This window comes from Danio rerio, chromosome 5 (assembly GCF_052040795.2).
Source record: "Danio rerio strain M-AB ecotype USA chromosome 5, GRCz13ab, whole genome shotgun sequence".
In the NCBI taxonomy this organism is placed as follows: domain Eukaryota; kingdom Metazoa; phylum Chordata; class Actinopteri; order Cypriniformes; family Danionidae; genus Danio; species Danio rerio.
The window spans coordinates 9,710,938-9,729,320 of NC_141025.1; the positions used below are offsets into that span (position 1 = coordinate 9,710,938).

General features: G+C 35.5%; 2 protein-coding genes across 7 annotated transcripts in view; both read left to right on the top strand.

Annotated features, from left to right (window-relative positions):
- The window catches only part of tnksb (tankyrase, TRF1-interacting ankyrin-related ADP-ribose polymerase b), a 318,296-nt gene that overhangs the window by 286,325 nt on the left and 13,588 nt on the right, over positions 1-18,383 (top strand). For 4 of the 6 annotated variants that reach the window (XR_015490439.1, XM_087252593.1, NM_001089415.2 and 1 more), the window contains 9 exon segments: positions 1,789-1,867; positions 3,423-3,594; positions 5,152-5,231; positions 7,996-8,141; positions 8,430-8,595; positions 13,141-13,360; positions 13,444-13,553; positions 13,685-13,873; positions 16,466-16,703. Coding sequence is in view for 5 of the 6 variants with exons in the window: in XM_087252593.1 (XP_087108719.1) it covers positions 1,789-1,867; positions 3,423-3,594; positions 5,152-5,231; positions 7,996-8,141; positions 8,430-8,595; positions 13,141-13,360; positions 13,444-13,553; positions 13,685-13,873; positions 16,466-16,703 (1,400 nt within the window). In the remaining variant the exon portion in view is untranslated. 6 annotated transcript variants of the gene reach the window in all.
- The window catches only part of LOC147843842 (uncharacterized), a 321,661-nt gene that overhangs the window by 241,107 nt on the left and 62,171 nt on the right, over positions 1-18,383 (top strand). The gene's annotated exons all lie outside the window — the stretch shown is intronic.

Consider the following 18,383-nt stretch of genomic DNA (forward strand, 5'->3'; position numbering starts at 1 on the left):
AAGATCTGATTTCTTTACAAATGAGCAATCTTTACTGCCTGATGATTAACGATATGAACACAGTCTCAGACCGGACAAGAAGCACTGTATTAAATTCCATTTCCCCTCGCCATGTCTTTAAAATATGACCGTTTATTTTACCTCAGTATTTTCAATGGAATTTCTGTGCTAGCATGCTGCTACTAACGGCGTTAGTAGTGGTTACAACGGTCTTTCATCTTGTTTTAGACTTAAACTAAAACAATGCTTGAGTCTATTTAACTGAATGTATTGTAATTACATTACAACATCGATGCTGTAAAAACAACCTTGTGAAATTGAAAACAGTCACATTACCCTTTCACTGGAAGTGTATCATTGGCTTTAAAACTCTAGTTGTTCAAAGATCTCATTATGCAAGTTAGAATAATTAGGCAAGCCATTGTATAACGGTGGTTTGTGGTCTGTGGATCAATTGATACTGGGCCACACAAGAAATTATTCATTATTTTCCTTTTATTTAGAGTCTGACCGGTTTTTATTTTGAAAAATGACCATATTCTCTTGCTTACATCTCAAGTCACTCGAGCGCCCAAATGTAACCCACAAGCAGCAAAATGAGTAAGAAACAGATGTCTTTGAAAAGTTTCTTTGCTAAGGGGAAAATGCTCTGTGAAGGACCTGCGAACTGCAATGCAATAAATCTGCAACCCATTTGTCAACGAATCAGGTGAATCCACCATGTTTGTGCAAGATCAACTGCTGGAGATCGCAAATGATGGCGGCCTTTTAGGGGCTGTTCGCATATTGCTTCTTTTCTAGAGTTCACGTAACTTCGTTATTTCCAATGGAGGTGCGTGGGGTGATGTGCTCACGCCTTCCAGACACACCCAGTTGAATAATTGCCCAAGCGCATTGTGAGTTGCGTGACAAGAACTGACTGATCAGCCTAATACTTTATATGGAATACACACATTTTATAAAGACTAATTATCTCAGACAAACACAGAACACCTATACACTGCAGTGCATTGTAATATTTCTCCATAAATAAAACTTGTATAAGAGTGACTGCAATGATTTGTCAGCAGAAAATAGTTGATGGTCGCTTAGCAACCTACGAACCACCTCCCTAAGCAACTACTAATTCTTTGCTCTGTTAAACATCATTTGGAAAATGATGGAGGGCTAATAATTCTGACTTCGACTGTATATAAATATAGTTTGTTGTTTTACGCTTATCGTTATGGCAATGACAATTTTATGTAGCGCAATGCTTTTTGTTAGCTAATGTGCTTTCTAAAAAATCAACAGAAAGCAGACAGGCAACAACAAACAGTAAATGCAGCGACCAGACTGTTAAATATGCCAAGCATGTCAAGATGGTATTCATTTTAAGAGCGTTGGCTTCAAATTGAGCGTTTGAAAAACTGTATGTTAAAAAGAAGATGACAGAAAGGCTAAATAAGCTAAATGGTAAAACTACTATCAAGCTATCACACATGGCAAAGGGAGCTCTTCGCAGACATGCAAACAAGTACTTTTTTAAAAATAATCTGAAGAAGATGATCCATTGTTGTTTTCATTGTTGCTTTTAAAGTCGTGCAAAATTATATTCAAGCAAAAACCCTTTTTTTAATTTACCCTATTATATTAGTAATGTATAAGCAAAACACCAGCCTGTTTTTATGTTCATTAGATGTCATGGAAAGTCAGCTTTTTAGTCAGCGAAAGTCAGGAACCCTGTTTGATATCGTTTGTTTTCCTGGTTGCTGTTTCTCAACATTGTTTTATTGTCCCTCCTCATAGTTTCATGACCCCGTTTCACGTAGCAGCTGAACGAGGTCATAATGATGTGCTTGAAGTCCTGCAGAAACACGGAGCAAAGGTACCAATGTCTTCAACAGCAAGTTAAAACATATTTTTAACTTTTCAACTAGTTTAAACATAAAATAACTGTTATCAGACTGCGCACCAAATATTTAAATGTGTTAGGATGTTACTCTGCAATTCTTTTATTATTATTTGTATTATTATTAATATTATTATTCATTCAAATGTAATAAGCTATTACAGTGCTCAGCATAAATGAGTATACCCCCTATTTTGAAAATGAATATTTTTATCCATTTCTCAGTTAATTTAGGTCATATATTTTAGAGCGTTTTAAAACGGATGTATTAAACAGGTATTTTTATTAAAATAATATTTTAGTCACTGAATATCTTTAGAAATAGAAACATAATACGTTTAAATCCATGCAAAATTTTGAACAGATATTACAAACTACAAAATATCAACGAAATTTGATATTGTTTTTGTTTCTCTTGATTTGTTTTATGTATTTTGTCCTATTTTAAAAATGGTATTTTTTTTTTAGCTTGTTTTTGGATCTTGTAAGTTGTTTTGTTAGATAAGCTCCATATTTGGTTTCAGAACTGACTAATCTAATGCATATGCACAAATATTGTACTGCATTCTATAGAAAATATTATTTAAATGTGAGATTTAAATGTGAGTGTACTCGTATATGCTGAGCACAGTGTCTATACTATATTTTCATTAAAATAATTTGGGGAAATTTTTTTATTTTTCGTGAATTTACACCTTTTTTCTAAATGGAATTAAATCTTGTTATTTGTGTCAAAATGGTTTAATATTATTAATAAATATATGTAATAGTACAATACTAAAAATAATAATATAATACTAATAATAAATTTTTAAAATTGTAGTTGTAGTAAAAGATTAATTTAAAAACTAAAAAACAATAGTAGGAGAAATTTTACTTGTGAAATGAATATTTAAGAAAACTTTGATAATTGTATTTTTCCTAGCAGCATAATAATTAATATTAATTGCTAGTATTTTTTTTTGTTATTTTAATTACTTAATTTCCATAATACACTTTCATTATGACATGGAGACCTTCTCTTTTGTTGATTATGATTATTCATGTCAGAATTTTTAAAAATGTTTCGCAAAAATGTGAAATTTGCAATTTCAGTAGTGTTTTGATTATCTCTGTAGCCCTATTATTTGTTATGTACTGAATCCATAGTTGTAACATTTTGCTATCCTAATTATAAGATAAACAAATATAAGATATAAGGACAATATATATAAGTAATGTATATAAAATAAATAAGTTTGCACAAAAATGAATTAAAATCAGCATATTTTAACGTTTTTCTGTTTAAGTTTTTTTATATCGTATTTATTTGTGTTTAAGATGAAATTCAGAAGATTTGGACTCATTACATCTTTGTTTCTCAAAGAAGTCTATTACGCTTGTGAAGCTTGCCTTTATTTGATACATACAAATGTGCATTGAAATGTTACTTGGTTTTTTATTTTAAGTGTTTTTAAATGTAGTATATTTCTGTAATGGAAAAGCTGACTTTTCTGGTCTTCATAAATAAGTTTTGCATGTGTGTGTTTAGGTGAACGCTGCGGACACACTGGGTCAGACGGCTCTGCACAGGGCGGCTCTTGCTGGTCACATCCAGACCTGCAGATTACTGCTGAGTTACGGAGCAGATCCTTCAATCGTCTCACTGCAGGGCTTCACTGCATCACAGATGGGGAATGAAGCCGTTCAGCAAATACTCAATGGTACGATTGCCATATTACAGTACATACAGTTAAAGCCACAATTATTAGCCCTCCTGTGAAATTGTACTCTATACTCAAATATTTCCCAAGTGCTGTTTACAGACCAATGAGATTTTCATTGCATTTGCTATAATATCATTTAAAAAAAATTTTCTTCTGGCTTATTTTTTTTAGTTTGGCTAGAATAGACTTCTGTAAGTTTTTAAACATTTTTAAAACCATTTTTGTGAGGTCAAAAATATTATATTATATTATAATATATTATATTTTTATTATATTATAATATATTATATTATATTAAATTGTATTTTATATTATATTATTTTATATTATATTGTATTAAATTATATTTTATATTATATTATTTTATATTATATTATATTATAGTATTTTATATTATTTTATTTTATATTATATTAAATTATGTTATATTATTTTATATTATATTAAATTATTTTATATTATATTATATTATATTTATAATATATTATATTTTTATTATATTGTATTGTATTAAATTATATTTCATATTATATTATTTTATATTATATTATTTTGTATTATATTATATTATTTTATATTACATTAAATAATTTTAGATTATATTATTTTATATTATATTATATTATATTATATTATATTATATTATATTATATTACATTACATTAATATTTGTCACGACAGACACAGAATGGACAAATCCAAATGTGAGTAAAGGACAGTTTTAATAGAAGTGCAACAGTGGTCAGTATTAAAGTGATCAAAATTTCAGAAAGACTTTGCAGAACATCCAGAAACAGAGAGCTTCCACATGGCCAACGAGCACCTCACCCCACGATCTAGACTAGAGAGAAAACCTGAACATAACACAGACAGAAACGTGAAAACAACAATGGACTGATAATCATCCAGTAAAACACAGATTTTATATATAGCCAGCTAAACGGGCATCAGCTGGAGCGAGCTAATTAGGTCAGCTGATTCGAACGCAAGCTACCATGAAAAAGGTAAACAGACTTACCCACCCTCGCACACTACAACAGACACAGCATAACACATACCATACAGAAAGAACACACATAACCATAAACCATGACAGTATTATATTAGAAAACGAATCAGTGTTATCCAATGACTTGCATAATTAACATAACTCCCAAATTAATCTAATTAAACCTTTAAATTGCACTTGAGTGCAAGCTGAAAACTAGTACCTTGCAAAATAAATAAACTTAAACTTAAATAAATAAATAAACTTAAATAAATTTATAGTTAAAATTCAATTTTAAATGACATAAGCATATTGTGTACTGTCAATATTTAAAAGACGAAGGAAAATAGTTATTAGAAATTAGTTATTAAAACTATTATGTTTAAAAATATGTTAAAAATCTTCTCTCTCTTCATGAACACTTGGGAAATATTTTTTAAAATTTTAATTCAGGAGTGCTTCAGCTGTATGTCTTATCACAGGCTTATGAATTAATTATCTGTCCATTTTTCCAAGGAACACTAAACACTGAATCTATAATGATTTCCCTGTCTTTGTTTCTCCAGAGAACGTTCCTCCCCGTAATTCAGATGTGGATTACCGCTTGCTCGAAGCTGCTAAAGCTGGCGACCTTGATACAGTGAAGGTAAAGGATGTTATCCGAGTTTAGATGCTATTTTAGATGCTGCTAATGAGTTTCACTTCTGCAATTTGACATAAAGAATACAGAAGCATTTATTATTAGCAACTCCATTGGGCATTAACAAATTCTGCCATCATTTACTCTCCCTCCACTTGTTTTAAAGGTGCTGTATGCAAGTTTTTGACTCTTCTAAAGCATTAAAATACCATATGTTTGCAGATATTTAGTAAACATCCTAAATTAACATTCTTGTGTATCTGAAAAACAATGCTGAAGTCAGATATTCTGCTTTGAAAATGCAAAATATGTGCCAGAACGTCAGTCTTTGTTTTGGTAATTTTAACCCACCCGATGCCAGTTTAGCCAATTATATTTCAGCATTTTTTTTATACATACATACATGTATATACTATTAAGTGACTTTAAAGTTTTAATCATTAGTAAGTGTTAAGTTAAGTGAATTGAAATGGCATCAAATACAGCAGGTGAATGTTAATATTACCTTGATTAAGCTTCATAAACTTGATTAAGCCTGAGAGTTAGCCTGCCCCAGACCAGGCTAGTTTCCCAGCATAAGTTGCCAGAGTAACTTGAGTTTGAACTATCGTAAATTTGATTTATGAAACCAAATCCGGCATTAATAAACCTGATTTACCAAAATAAGCCTGGCTTTTTCTCTAAGCTTGGTCTATGGAACAGTCCCTAGGTCACATTGTAACCGTGAGTCCTAACAACATGCTACATGACAAGATTCACAGTGATTAGCGATTTGGCTGTTTGCACCAGACAAAACACGACAGTAATTTAAACACAGCCATTTAGAAGCACAGAATAGTGCACTCACTGCTCTCCAACGAAATAGTAAAGTTTATAATCTAATTAATACATATTAAACCTCTTTAACATCATTAAATGTAAAAGCTGAATCACTGATATGTTTGTTTGTCACAGTTCTAAAGTTCAGTTTCAGATGATTTATTTTATTTTCAAGATCTTAGGTGAATTATCTGCTGCTTTCTGTAGTATGGCAATAAATGCAGTGTTTCCTCTAGGATTTTTTCCAGCTGTGGCCTTTTTTTTTTTTTACACAGATCTACCAACTACCTGTGGCGTTATAATTTCAATGACAAATGTCTTGAGCGCAGTATTAAAAGTCGGAATCGCTTTTATATAATAGCCTACAGCATGCGAATCTCTGTGCTTGCGCGCCGATTTCCTCTGCTCTTGCACAAAACTTCTTGCACGCCCCTCAAATTTAAGCCGCTTCAAGAGCACATAGATCTTCTTGTGCGCTCTCAAACAAACACTGCTGGGTGCGATTTAAAGTGTTTATGTAACAAGTATGTCTCAAGCAATTAGCTATTTGATTTGCTAGGAATATTTATGAATGTCTCCAATAGATCTACAGAGTAGCATTAATGCGTCCTGAAGTAAAGTGAAACGGCTATACGTCATGTTTGCTGGCCTCACGCATCACGCACCTGTCAGCCTGTCTGTTAGACAGTCAGCACTACACCTTAAAGGGTAAAAAAATTATGCACATCACTACTATGGTTACAGAAAAGTTCACACTATTATATTTACTTACCCTTTAATACGTTTTGGTGCGATTATAACCCCCGATTAAATGAGAAGCTGTAATGTAGCCGTGGCGGGATGAATTTTGGCGTGAATGAAATGTCATGTAAAATTGCATGCAAACTCACATTATTAGCATTTAACACTAATTAAAGAACACGAGGTGTACCTGAGGTGATCATTGTCAAAGTTTTCTGTTGTTCAGCTGCAAGAAATAGAAACCGTACTAAAATATCAATTCGAGATTTTGGTTAGAACAAAAACTCCTTTTATTATCGAAAATATTCCTTCTATTGTATGCCGTTGCTTTTTTTTTTAGAACACTGTTTAAATCCAAGTGGTGCTCGCTGCAGAGCCATTTGGGCGAGCTGAGCTCCAGCGAGGGGGAGCTTGAGCTTGAGCTCCACCTTTTTTGCACTTCTTCTATGAGTGATGTCACTGGGGGTAGGGTTAGGGGTGGGGTTGGTGTACGCATTAAAACAGCTTACAGGAGGCAGAGCGAGAGCACATGCTCCCCCTCGCTGGAGCTCAGCTCTGCTCAAATGGCTCTGCAGCGAGCACCCTCTCTTTAAATCAGCTATTAGGCTCGATCGTTAGGCGCACCTGTTAGTTTTATCCAGTAATGCAATACCTAGTTCAACCAGTGGGTGTCAAACTTACTGCAGAACAACATAGACAGAATTGTAGAATTGTAGGTATTTTATTTTTTTTTTTTGTAGATTCTGTACTATAAAATTGGTCTTGAATTTCATTTTGTGTTCTAACAAGTCTTAAATATAACTCTTGATAACCTGCAGATACCCTGCATTATACAAGAGCAACATGCACATTGTGTTTCCTTTTGAAGTACTCTAGAGCAGTGTTTCTCATCCACATTAATGGAGCACCAGCTCTGCACATTTCCAAGCCTCCTTAACTTAACACCTGATTCAGATCATCCGCTGATTAGCAGAGACTTAAATACTTGTAATGGGTGTGACAGACATAGGAGACATCCAAAACATGCAGTGCTGGTGGTCCTCCAAGAACGTGGTTGAGAAACACTGTTCTAGACCACACTATTTTTAAGATAATCTCTTAAAATGGACTGAAATAAAGTATTGGAGTTCACTTAGTTGTATGATGCAGTACGGTGTTATTTATTTGAGTCTGATTTGTTATTTAAATGTTTTGTTTGCGTCTCCTCCAGCAACTGTGCTCTCCTCAGAACGTGAACTGTCGGGATCTGGAGGGCCGTCACTCCACACCGCTACACTTCGCCGCCGGCTACAACCGGGTGGCTGTGGTGGAGTATCTGCTCCATCACGGGGCCGATGTGCACGCTAAAGATAAAGGGTATGATCATCTTCAATAGCATTACATCTTAATTTTAAAATGCATAGTTCATCCAAAAGATTGAATGTACTTTCCCTCAAGTGGTTCCAAACCTTTTTTAAGTTTCTTTTTTTCAGTTGACCACAAAAGAAGATACTTTGAAGAATGTTAGAAACCTGTAACCATTGACTTAGTTGGAAAAAAAATACTATGGAAGTCAGCGGTTACATGTTTTCAGTATTTTACATGTACAAATACATGTACAATAATTACGCTACTGCATTGCTCTTTGTCGGCTCTCTTCATCAGGGGTCTGGTTCCTCTGCACAACGCATGCTCGTATGGTCACTACGAGGTGGCGGAGCTGCTGGTGAGACACGGAGCATCTGTGAACGTGGCCGATCTCTGGAAGTTCACACCTCTACACGAGGCTGCAGCAAAGGGCAAATACGAGATCTGCAAACTACTGCTCAAGGTTTGACGCCACAATGTTTTTAACACATTTCTAAACATAATAGTTTTAATAACTCTTTTATCTTTGCCATGATGACAGTGCATAATATTTTACTAGATATTTTTCAAGACACTAGTATTCAGCTTAAAGGGACATTTAACTAGGTTTAATTAGGTTTATTAAGCAGGTTAGGGTAGTTAGGCAAGTCATAGTATAACGATGGTTTGTTCTGTTGACTACGGTGGCAACATTACTAGCCACTTCCGGTCACTTCCAGGGTGTGGTACATTCCCTTTCCGCAGGGAATCTGTAATTGTAAATTTGTTTCGGGTTTTGTAAAAGTGTTTTGCGTCTTGTTTATTTGTTTTCTAAACTGTAAATTTGTTTTGTCCTTTGTAAAATAGTTTTTCCTGTGTAATTGTGTCTGATGATAGGTAAAAAATGTTTTCAAAATGTAAATTTGTCTCGAGCTTTGTAAAAGTGTTTCAAACTTTGTAATGTTGTTTTGCACTTCCCGGCTACCGTAGTAGACTATCAGAAACAATATAGCTTAAGGTGGCTGATAAAGACGACCTTAAAATGGATTTAGGAAAATTAAAAACTGCTTATATTCTAGCTGAAAAAAAAACAAATAAGACTTTCTCTAGAAGAAAAAATACTATAGGAAAAACTGAAAAATTCCTTGCTCTGTTAAATATAATTAAGAAGAAAATAATTATTTTGACTTTAACTATATGTATATAGTTGAAATTTAAATCTTAATGTATAAAGTTGAAATTTAAATGTTAAAATATTGCTGAATACATTGGATGGTAATTTAAAAGTGAAAATTATTATTTGTTGAAATGTGTTAGTCATATTATAATATAATATATTTTAACCTATTTATATTTCTATTTTTTTTTTGTCATGTAATGTAGTAATAACAATAGTAATTTTCGAGAAAACGTGATTAACAATGTACGTTTATCAACTTTTGAATTGGATCAAAAAAGTTTTTGAAAATTGTCATGAGATAAGAATGAGTGTTGATAAACAGTTTTAGGACAGCTTTGATTAAAGGTTATGATCCACTTCAAATGTTGACCACTGTATTTAATATTTTGTAATAAATACTTTTGTTTCTCTCTTTTTTAGTGTGATAAAATTCCTGCCCAAAATTCTAAATATGTTATGACAAAATTTAAACATGAGACATTTTACAGTGGATTTGAAGTATTTTTCTGTATATCAAGGATTGTATATTTCCTTGATATACAATCCTTAATTTTGAGCCCTGAAAAGTCATGAAATAAAAACTAATTGCATTGTGACACAACCCATTTGCTCATGCACACCGAGCAAGCTAATACACAATACACACAAGAAGTTAAATGAATGAGAAGGCATGTAGACATAACACAATATCTAAATCAAGTCATTTTAGCTTGTCAAATTTAAGCAAAATATATTTTCCCAACAAGAAAAGTGTGGCTAGTGAAAATGGAGAGTGGCTCGTAATGTTGGAAATCTACTAGCCACAGTGGCTGGTGATCAAAAAAAGATAATATCAAGCCCTGCATTTAATATTGGGCCATGGTCGGCCCAGGCTCAAACTAACCTTTTCGTCGTCTTGATGAACAGCCACACTGCCGAAAAGAAGAGCAGATTTACCCTGTGCCTCTTCAGCCAGTCTGAAGCGTGAGCAGTTTCGCTTTCTTGCTTGCTCTCGCCGCGTGTCTATATCTGAAATAACAAACTTCTTGAGCTGATGATAATAACGTGTGCTTGATTATTGACGTGCTTTTGAAACCCGATCCTGTCAGAAACTGACAAACGGGAGACTGAAGCGTGGAAAAAAACAAGGGAGAAGCCGGAAAAAAAGGAGCACATAATTTTTTCAGCAAACGTGAACAAACTGCCCTGTTTAACTATTATTATCATCACCTTTTGGTCTAATATGAACTCAGAATGACAGAATGACTTTCTAACAGAGGTTACATATGCTGCTGAAGATTACAGACACAGATGAGAAGTTTTCACTGACTGCCGGCTATATTTTGTGTTGTTTTTGAACCTAAATAAGCACTAAATGTATGCTATGTGTAGTTGTTCTGTAGTTGTTAACTTATTGGAGACTGTAAGGGGCTGTATGTATTCAGATGTTGCATTTATTTATTTATTTATTTAATATAATTACAGACGTTACAGTAGGCTATTTCGCACTTTCATCATTGATCTGCAGTTATAATCAAATCCTGTTCATAGAAAAGTTAGTAATAAACATTCATACACAAGTATTTACGTGTATAAATCGTCTGTTTTGTGAGAAGTGCTTCTCATATGATTTGTAAGCGACCCGTACAGCTTTGCTGTAGACATTTTCTCAAGTGAAAATGATGTCGACTGAAACTTTGTCGTACACCACACCCACCAAAATGGTGGTAGTGGAAACCTACACCTGATATAGGTAACCCGTACCAACCCGAACCGTATCGTACTGTACCAGTCAGTGAAAACGAGCCATTAGTTTGATTTAAGAGTTCTACAGTTTTCTTGTTTTTGTAGCTATATATTTCATGTCATCTCTTTGCTGATAGGACTTATTTTTTATACACATTTGTAAGTTTGTATATTATAAGGAAAAAATGGAATAAAAATGTTGAAAATAAACTACTGACTCAGATACACAAACACACACACACACACACACACACACACACACACACACACACAGAATGTAAATGACTGTCACTGCATTGAGTGCAGGTTTCGTATTCATATCTACAGTGGTAGAATGATATACACAAAGTTGATTTTACCTCAGATTTGAAGTCATGGTTCGCTACATTTTTAGTAAAGTAAAGTAAAGAACTTTTATTGTCATTGTAGTTGTACAACGAAATTTGTTTGGTAACTCACAGAGACCAGCAGCAACATAAAAAGAGAGAAAAACAAACAATAGACATAATACTAAAATATAAGAGGCAAGATAAAGTATACTAAATGTAATAAGTCACATAAAAAAACCAACAATAGACATAATACTAAAAATATAAGATGTAAGATAAAATATACTAAATGTAATAGTCACAGTATTTACATTATGGCAAATGAGTGCAAACATGAATATCCATCTTAGCGCCTGGCAGAGTAAACTTAGTAGACAAAAAAAAACAAAAACGCTGCTGTGTATCTGGGAGCTCCGAGCCGCTGCGTCTGCACGCGCCGCCATCTTGAGCAATGCTATGGCATGGGTAAAAAACTAAAAATAAAATAACTTTTATTTTTATTTACATTGAGTCATTTAGCAGACGCCTTTATCCAAAGCGACTTATAAATGAGGACAAGGAAGCAATTTACACAACTATAAGAGCAACAATAAGTGCTATAGGCAAGTATCAGGTCTGTAAAGTCTAAGAAGGAAAGCATTAGTAATTTTTTTTTTTTTGTAGTTAGTAAGTTGAGGAGTCGGAGAGGTTGCATATTAGTAAGGAAAGTGGAGACCAAATAGTTGAGTTTTTAGTCCCTTTTTGAAGACAGCGAGTGACTCTGCCGTTCTGATGCAGTTAGGGAGTTCATTCCACCAACTGGGCAGATTGAGTGTGAGCGTTCGGGAAAGCGTTTTCTTCCCTCTTTGGGATGGAACCACGAGGCGACGTTCATTCACAGAACGCAAGTTTCTGGAGGGCACATAAATCTGCAGAAGTGAGAGCAGATAAGAAGGGGCGCAGCCAGAAGTCGCTTTGTAAGCAAACATCAGTACTTTGAATTTGATGCGAGCAGCAACTGGCAGCCAGTGCAAACGGATGAGTAGCGGAGTGACACGTGCTCTTTTAGGTTCATTGAAGACCACTCGTGCTGCTGCATTCTGAAGCATCTGAAGAGGTTTGAGTTAGCTGGGAGCCCAGCTAGTAGAGAGTTGCAATAGTCCAGTCTGGAGAGAACAAGAGCTTGAACAAGGAGTTGAGCTGCATGTTTAGATAGAAAGGGTCGGATCTTTCTGATGTTGTAGAGTGTGAATCTGCACGATCGAGCAGTTCTAGAGATGAAGAGAAGTTTAGTTGGTCATCAGTCGTTACTCCAAGGCTTTTCATCATTTTGGATGCAGTAATGGTTGCCCCGTCGATCTGGATTGAAAAGTTGTGATGTGGAGTCGGGTTGGCAGAAACTTCTAGCATTTCCGTTTTTGCGAGGTTAAGCTGAAGATGATGATCTTTCATCCAGTGTGAAATGTCTGATAGACAGGCTGAGATGCGAGCCGGAACCGAGGGATCTTTATGGTGAAAAGAGAGGTATAGCTGGGTATCATCACCATAGCAGTGGTAGGAGAATCCATGTTTCTGGATGACTGATCCCAACGATGTTGTGTAGAAAAGTGGGAAAAAAGGAGAAAAAGGGACCATCAAAATAAAGTGATACCCATAAAAAATGTAATATTCAAGTTCTTTTAAACCAGACTCATTTTCTTTATTTTCCTTTATTTGAAGTTCATGTTTGGCATTAGCCAAAAACAAAAAAATATTTTCTTATATACATTTTTAAATATAATTAAAGTACGTTTAATGATCTCTACTTTGTCTTTAGCATGGTGCAGACCCGTCTAAGAAGAACCGTGATGGTAACATGGCTCTGGACATGGTAAAAGATGGAGACACGGATATTCAAGACCTGCTGCGTGGAGACGCCGCTTTGCTGGACGCTGCCAAAAAGGGCTGTTTGGCCCGAGTGCAGAAACTCTGCAGCCCGGAGAACATCAACTGCAGAGACACACAGGGCAGGAACTCCACACCGCTGCACCTTGCGGGTAAAGTGGTTTTCTTGACCTTTAATATGCATTCGTCATCTCTGTCTGGTGTTTGAATGGTGAATTCACTTGTCTTTGATCAGCTGGCTATAATAACTTGGAGGTGGCCGAGTATCTCCTGGAGCATGGAGCGGATGTGAACGCTCAGGATAAAGGAGGACTGATTCCTCTGCATAATGCTGCTTCATATGGGGTGAGAGGCTACACAATATATCAATATATCAATCATCTGTCTAGTCGTAGTGCTTGTGCCCAGTTATGAGCTGCAATGATCATGGCTTCATTAATGCTGTTTTTAATGGTCTGTTTTCTGGTTCTGTCCAGCATGTGGACATCGCCGCCCTGCTGATCAAGTTCAACACGTGTGTAAATGCGACAGATAAGTGGGCCTTCACTCCTTTGCATGAAGCTGCTCAGAAGGGCCGAACACAGCTGTGTGCACTGCTACTGGCACATGGTGCAAACCCCACCATGAAGAATCAAGAGGGACAGACTGCTCTGGACCTCGCCACGGTATATAATCACACTAATTCTGCAAGATAGTGTTCCCTTAAGGCCAGTTAAGCATTCAAGCATTAGAACTATAAAGATAACAATAAAGACATTTTTTAAATATTTTCATCTGCTCAGATGAATAATGTTTTGTATTTTAATGAGTTTTTTTTTTATTATGGAGTTTTAAGAGATACATAATTATTCCTCAATCTGGAGGTTCTGCTTGCCTGTACGTAGGATATATATATATATATATATATATATATATATATATATATATATATATCCTATGTACAGGCAGCAGAACCTCCAGATTGAAGAATAATTATGTATCTCTTAATATATATTGATATAGATATAACTGTTGCCTTTACTAAATCATTCTGAATTTGCAGTGGTGCTTATTAATTTTGGTAGGTGCTCTGAAATTTTTTTTGGTGCTCCAAAATTTTTTTTAGTTGGGAGCAGCTGTGCTACCATGTAATGCCCTGATAGGCATTTGTAGCTCCCCCCTCTTTTGAAAAGAGCACAATCTCATTTTAATTTAAAGTGACCAAAACGGCACAATTAGGATCAAAGCCTAAAAGGGGCAGCTTCAAAGAGTTATAAAACATGTGTGGGGTATTTTAAGCTGAAACTTCTCAGGGGGAGGGGGACATCAGAGACTTATTTTACATCTTTAAAAAAGGGACATAATATGTCCCCTGTATTAAAAATAATTAGTGCTGTCAATCGATTAAAAAAATGTAACTAATTAATCGCACCTTTTTAAAAAAAATAATCGCGATTAATCGCATTTAAAATACTGAAACTTGTTATTTTGGCTTTTCAAATGTAAAATTAATGTAAACGCAAGACAAAAACTATTTAAATTCAAAATATAATTGTTTATTTGAATTAAAATTTAAAATATAATTGTTTATTAGAATTAAAATTCAAAATATAATTGTTTAATAGAATTTTTTTAAACTTGTAACACAGATTTCTTCATGTAAACAACACACCCACAATAAACCATCAAGATCCTGGCTTGACAGCCATATTTATTACAGAAATTAAAACACAGGCATGCTAATGACTTTTAAATTTCAAAACAATCAATCCCAATAAAGAAAACATTGATTTCCATGTTGGATTCTAAGTGGACTGCAAAAAAAAAGCCAAAATACAGGAATTGCAGATATGGAAAATGAAAAATTATAATAATAAACTATAGAATACAAACTGTTGCACTCACTGTAAAGTTTTATTGCTGTGAGTTGAGAACATTAGTTATAGAGTAGAAACAATTTTGCTTAATCCTCCTTTACATTCTTTCAGTTGCTAAGACTAGGAGTATCCCGCAAGTGCACAGAGACTCCCAAATGCCCGCAAATGAATGATAATTTCTCGCAAACCGGTCGTTAAATACATTGCACACCCCTCTCCCCCACATCCCTCCTAGCTCATCAGGTAGCCTATGTCTCGCGCAACTCACCCCCACCGTCCTTCAGGTACGTCTCGCGCGCACACGTCCCTACTCAGATATGTCGCTCACTCCACCCCTGACACCCCTCAACGGGCCCAACACACACAACGCGCTGCAGACGTTTTGGCCCCAACGGCCTTCCATACTGGAGCGACTCCCCTCAGATTCAACACGCATGATCACGTTCATCAAATTTGCTTAAACTAAGCGTCCTAAAGTATTACTGTATTTCACAAGGATTCTGACACAACAACGCGAAGCATATGCTTTCGTTGCGTTTAATGAGGAAACACGCTAAACTTGGAGGACTCATGCTGAAAGGCAGAGTAATGCCCTGTCTTTGACAGCTCGCGACTTCACCCGAGACTTTGAGTACATTCACATACATAAGACACCAATACTCCGATTTTAATATGATTAAGATTATACTCTTATGAAAAGTCTACCGTGTAGCCTAAGCAGTGATTTTATTACCTTAAAGGAACACCGAGTCACGAAATGCGAACGATTTTCTTTCTGTTCGCCATGCGGTATCAACTTACAACAGAAGTCGAAAGTTAAAAATGAAACACCCGAAATTGCATGAAACTAAGGAGAGCCTGGTGATGCGACTAATTGTTTTATATTGAAACTTGCCTTCAAAAAGTGCTTCCTTGGTCTTATCCACATTTCTTGCATGTTAAACACACGTCCACCACAACAGGAAGTAAAAAAAAAACCTGCAACTGCGTTAATTGCGTTAATTTTTTTAAACACATTAATTATTGAAAAATAATCGCATGCGTTAAAGCACTAATTTTGACAGCGCTAAAAATAATAAATTTTTCTATATTCGGGATCTGAAATAAAGTGTTTTCATCAAAATAAATAGAAATTTCATGCATTTGCTGTTTAGGAAAGTAAACGATTCTGTTATTTCATTGCATTTCAACTATTTAAGTAAGTTAATTTTCAAGATGTAGTATCTAAAACTAAATGTTTTTTTATTAAAAATAAAATTTGATGCATTTAGGGTCTAGAATTCTACTTTTATTAGATAATTAATTGAAATTCCACCTTGAAAGTGTTTGAGGAGTTCTTAAATTTGACTTTACCCCTAAACAGTATTAAGTTAATAATTGTGATCGATGTGTGTTTGTCAGGCTGATGACATCCGTGCTCTGCTGATGGATGCGATGCCCCCTGATGCCCTGCCTAGCTGTTTCAAACCGCAGGCCACCGTGCTCAGCGCCGCGCTCATTTCTCCCGCCTCCACACCCTCCTGCCTCTCCGCCGCCTCCAGCATCGACAACCTGGCTGGACCTCTATGTGACGGAGCCAGTGGAGGAGCCGCGGGACCCGCTGATGGAGCCTCCAGCACTGATCGCAAAGAAGGAGATGGTGCGTTATTACAAGGAAACAAACTAACTGGTTCGTAAGCAGGCGCATTCCCATTACAAATTTGCGCAAACATGCAAACAGAAAACACTTAAAATCAATATTTAAAAAACACATCCCAGCATGCTTCATAATAACTTCATAATACCTTATGGCTTCTGAAGCAAAATTAATTTATATCTGTTAGAGGAGCATTTGACGCTTCTCAGGTTTCTTCCAGAGGGTAATAGTTTAAAATATGGCGAGTCCTCTCCTATTACACTGAGCATGTAGTGCTCATGTAATTTTGCTAGACTCAGGCATACCAATAATCATGGAGCAAGTCCTACCTAAACGGAAAGTGAAGAGTCCCAGTGTAAATAAGAAAAACTCATTATAATTATTCTCAGTGTAGTTTTTAGTGGTGTCAAAATTAATTGTTTCTTCGGTGTACCGCAATGCAGACGCGGACAATTCGGTATCGGTTCAGTAATAATCATAACTGGTTATTGTGTACTGACGTCATTTATCTAATATGCGCTATGTCGCAGTAGCTTACTATGGTGAGGAAGGCGACCGCGAGTATTTACAACGCTCCAACTACATAAAAATGCAGAAACTGTGCACAATTTTACTGTTTGTGTTTGCTGGACTGTCTTTCACTGTCGCTTACAGCAGAAGCCCCTGTTTTTTCCCTATTTATTTATTTCACTGTGATTGAGAGAAAGAAAGTACTCCACTCCCCCCCCCTCCCCCCTCCTCCCCCCACTATCTCTATCTCTCTCTCTCTTTCTCTCTTTTTTCTATCTCTCTCTCACACACACACACACACTCTCACTGTGAGCCCATTTGACCTGCTGGCGTGGTTTTTCCTCTTTTCTCAGCTGTTTTACATACTTCTGGAATCGGATACATACATGAGCGCGTGTCTGCAGAGTTTTCTCCATCGTGTCTATCATAGATCAGCTGTGATCACCGCTGCCGCCTGCCGCTTATCCGTGTCACTCATCTGTGAAGAGCGCAGGGCGCAAGAGCCAATTGCAGCTGTTTTTGTTTAGGGTGTGACTAATAAAAGGGGTGTAAGAGAACTTGACAAGGATCAGAAAGCGAGCGGGATATTTATATTAGTTTATATTAATTGCTATAAATTCTCGTGTTGTTTAAAGGTAAAGTTTAAATAGCTATCTGACTGTTTGTATTAAATGACAAAATTGTGTTACAAATAGTATATAAATCTAAATATATTCATACATTTTAAAACAAGAACTGCTGCTGTGAAGAAAATATAAAACTGTGTATGGAAGGCACCGTCAATGCAACGAGATATCGAATTGAACCGAATTGATGGCATGATAATCGTAACCGAAGCGTGAGACCAGTGTAGGTTCACAGCTCTAATAGTTTTATAGTTTAGGTGTCGATAAATAACTATTATAAAATAATGTTGTTCCATTTACCATTGTTATGAGACTAAATCTCAACCTCTCGTGATTAAGTCACTCCTAAAGTCATTGCGACAGATGTTTTGTTTACTTGTATCGCTGTCAACACATGATTATGTATTACCAAAGGAGACGTATGCATGCTATAAAAGCTTTAATGGCAAGAATGCCATTGAGACCGGCCACATACAGTGCTCAGCAGATATGAGTTCACCCCATTTTGAAAATTAATATTTTTATCCATTTCTCAGTGAATATGGGT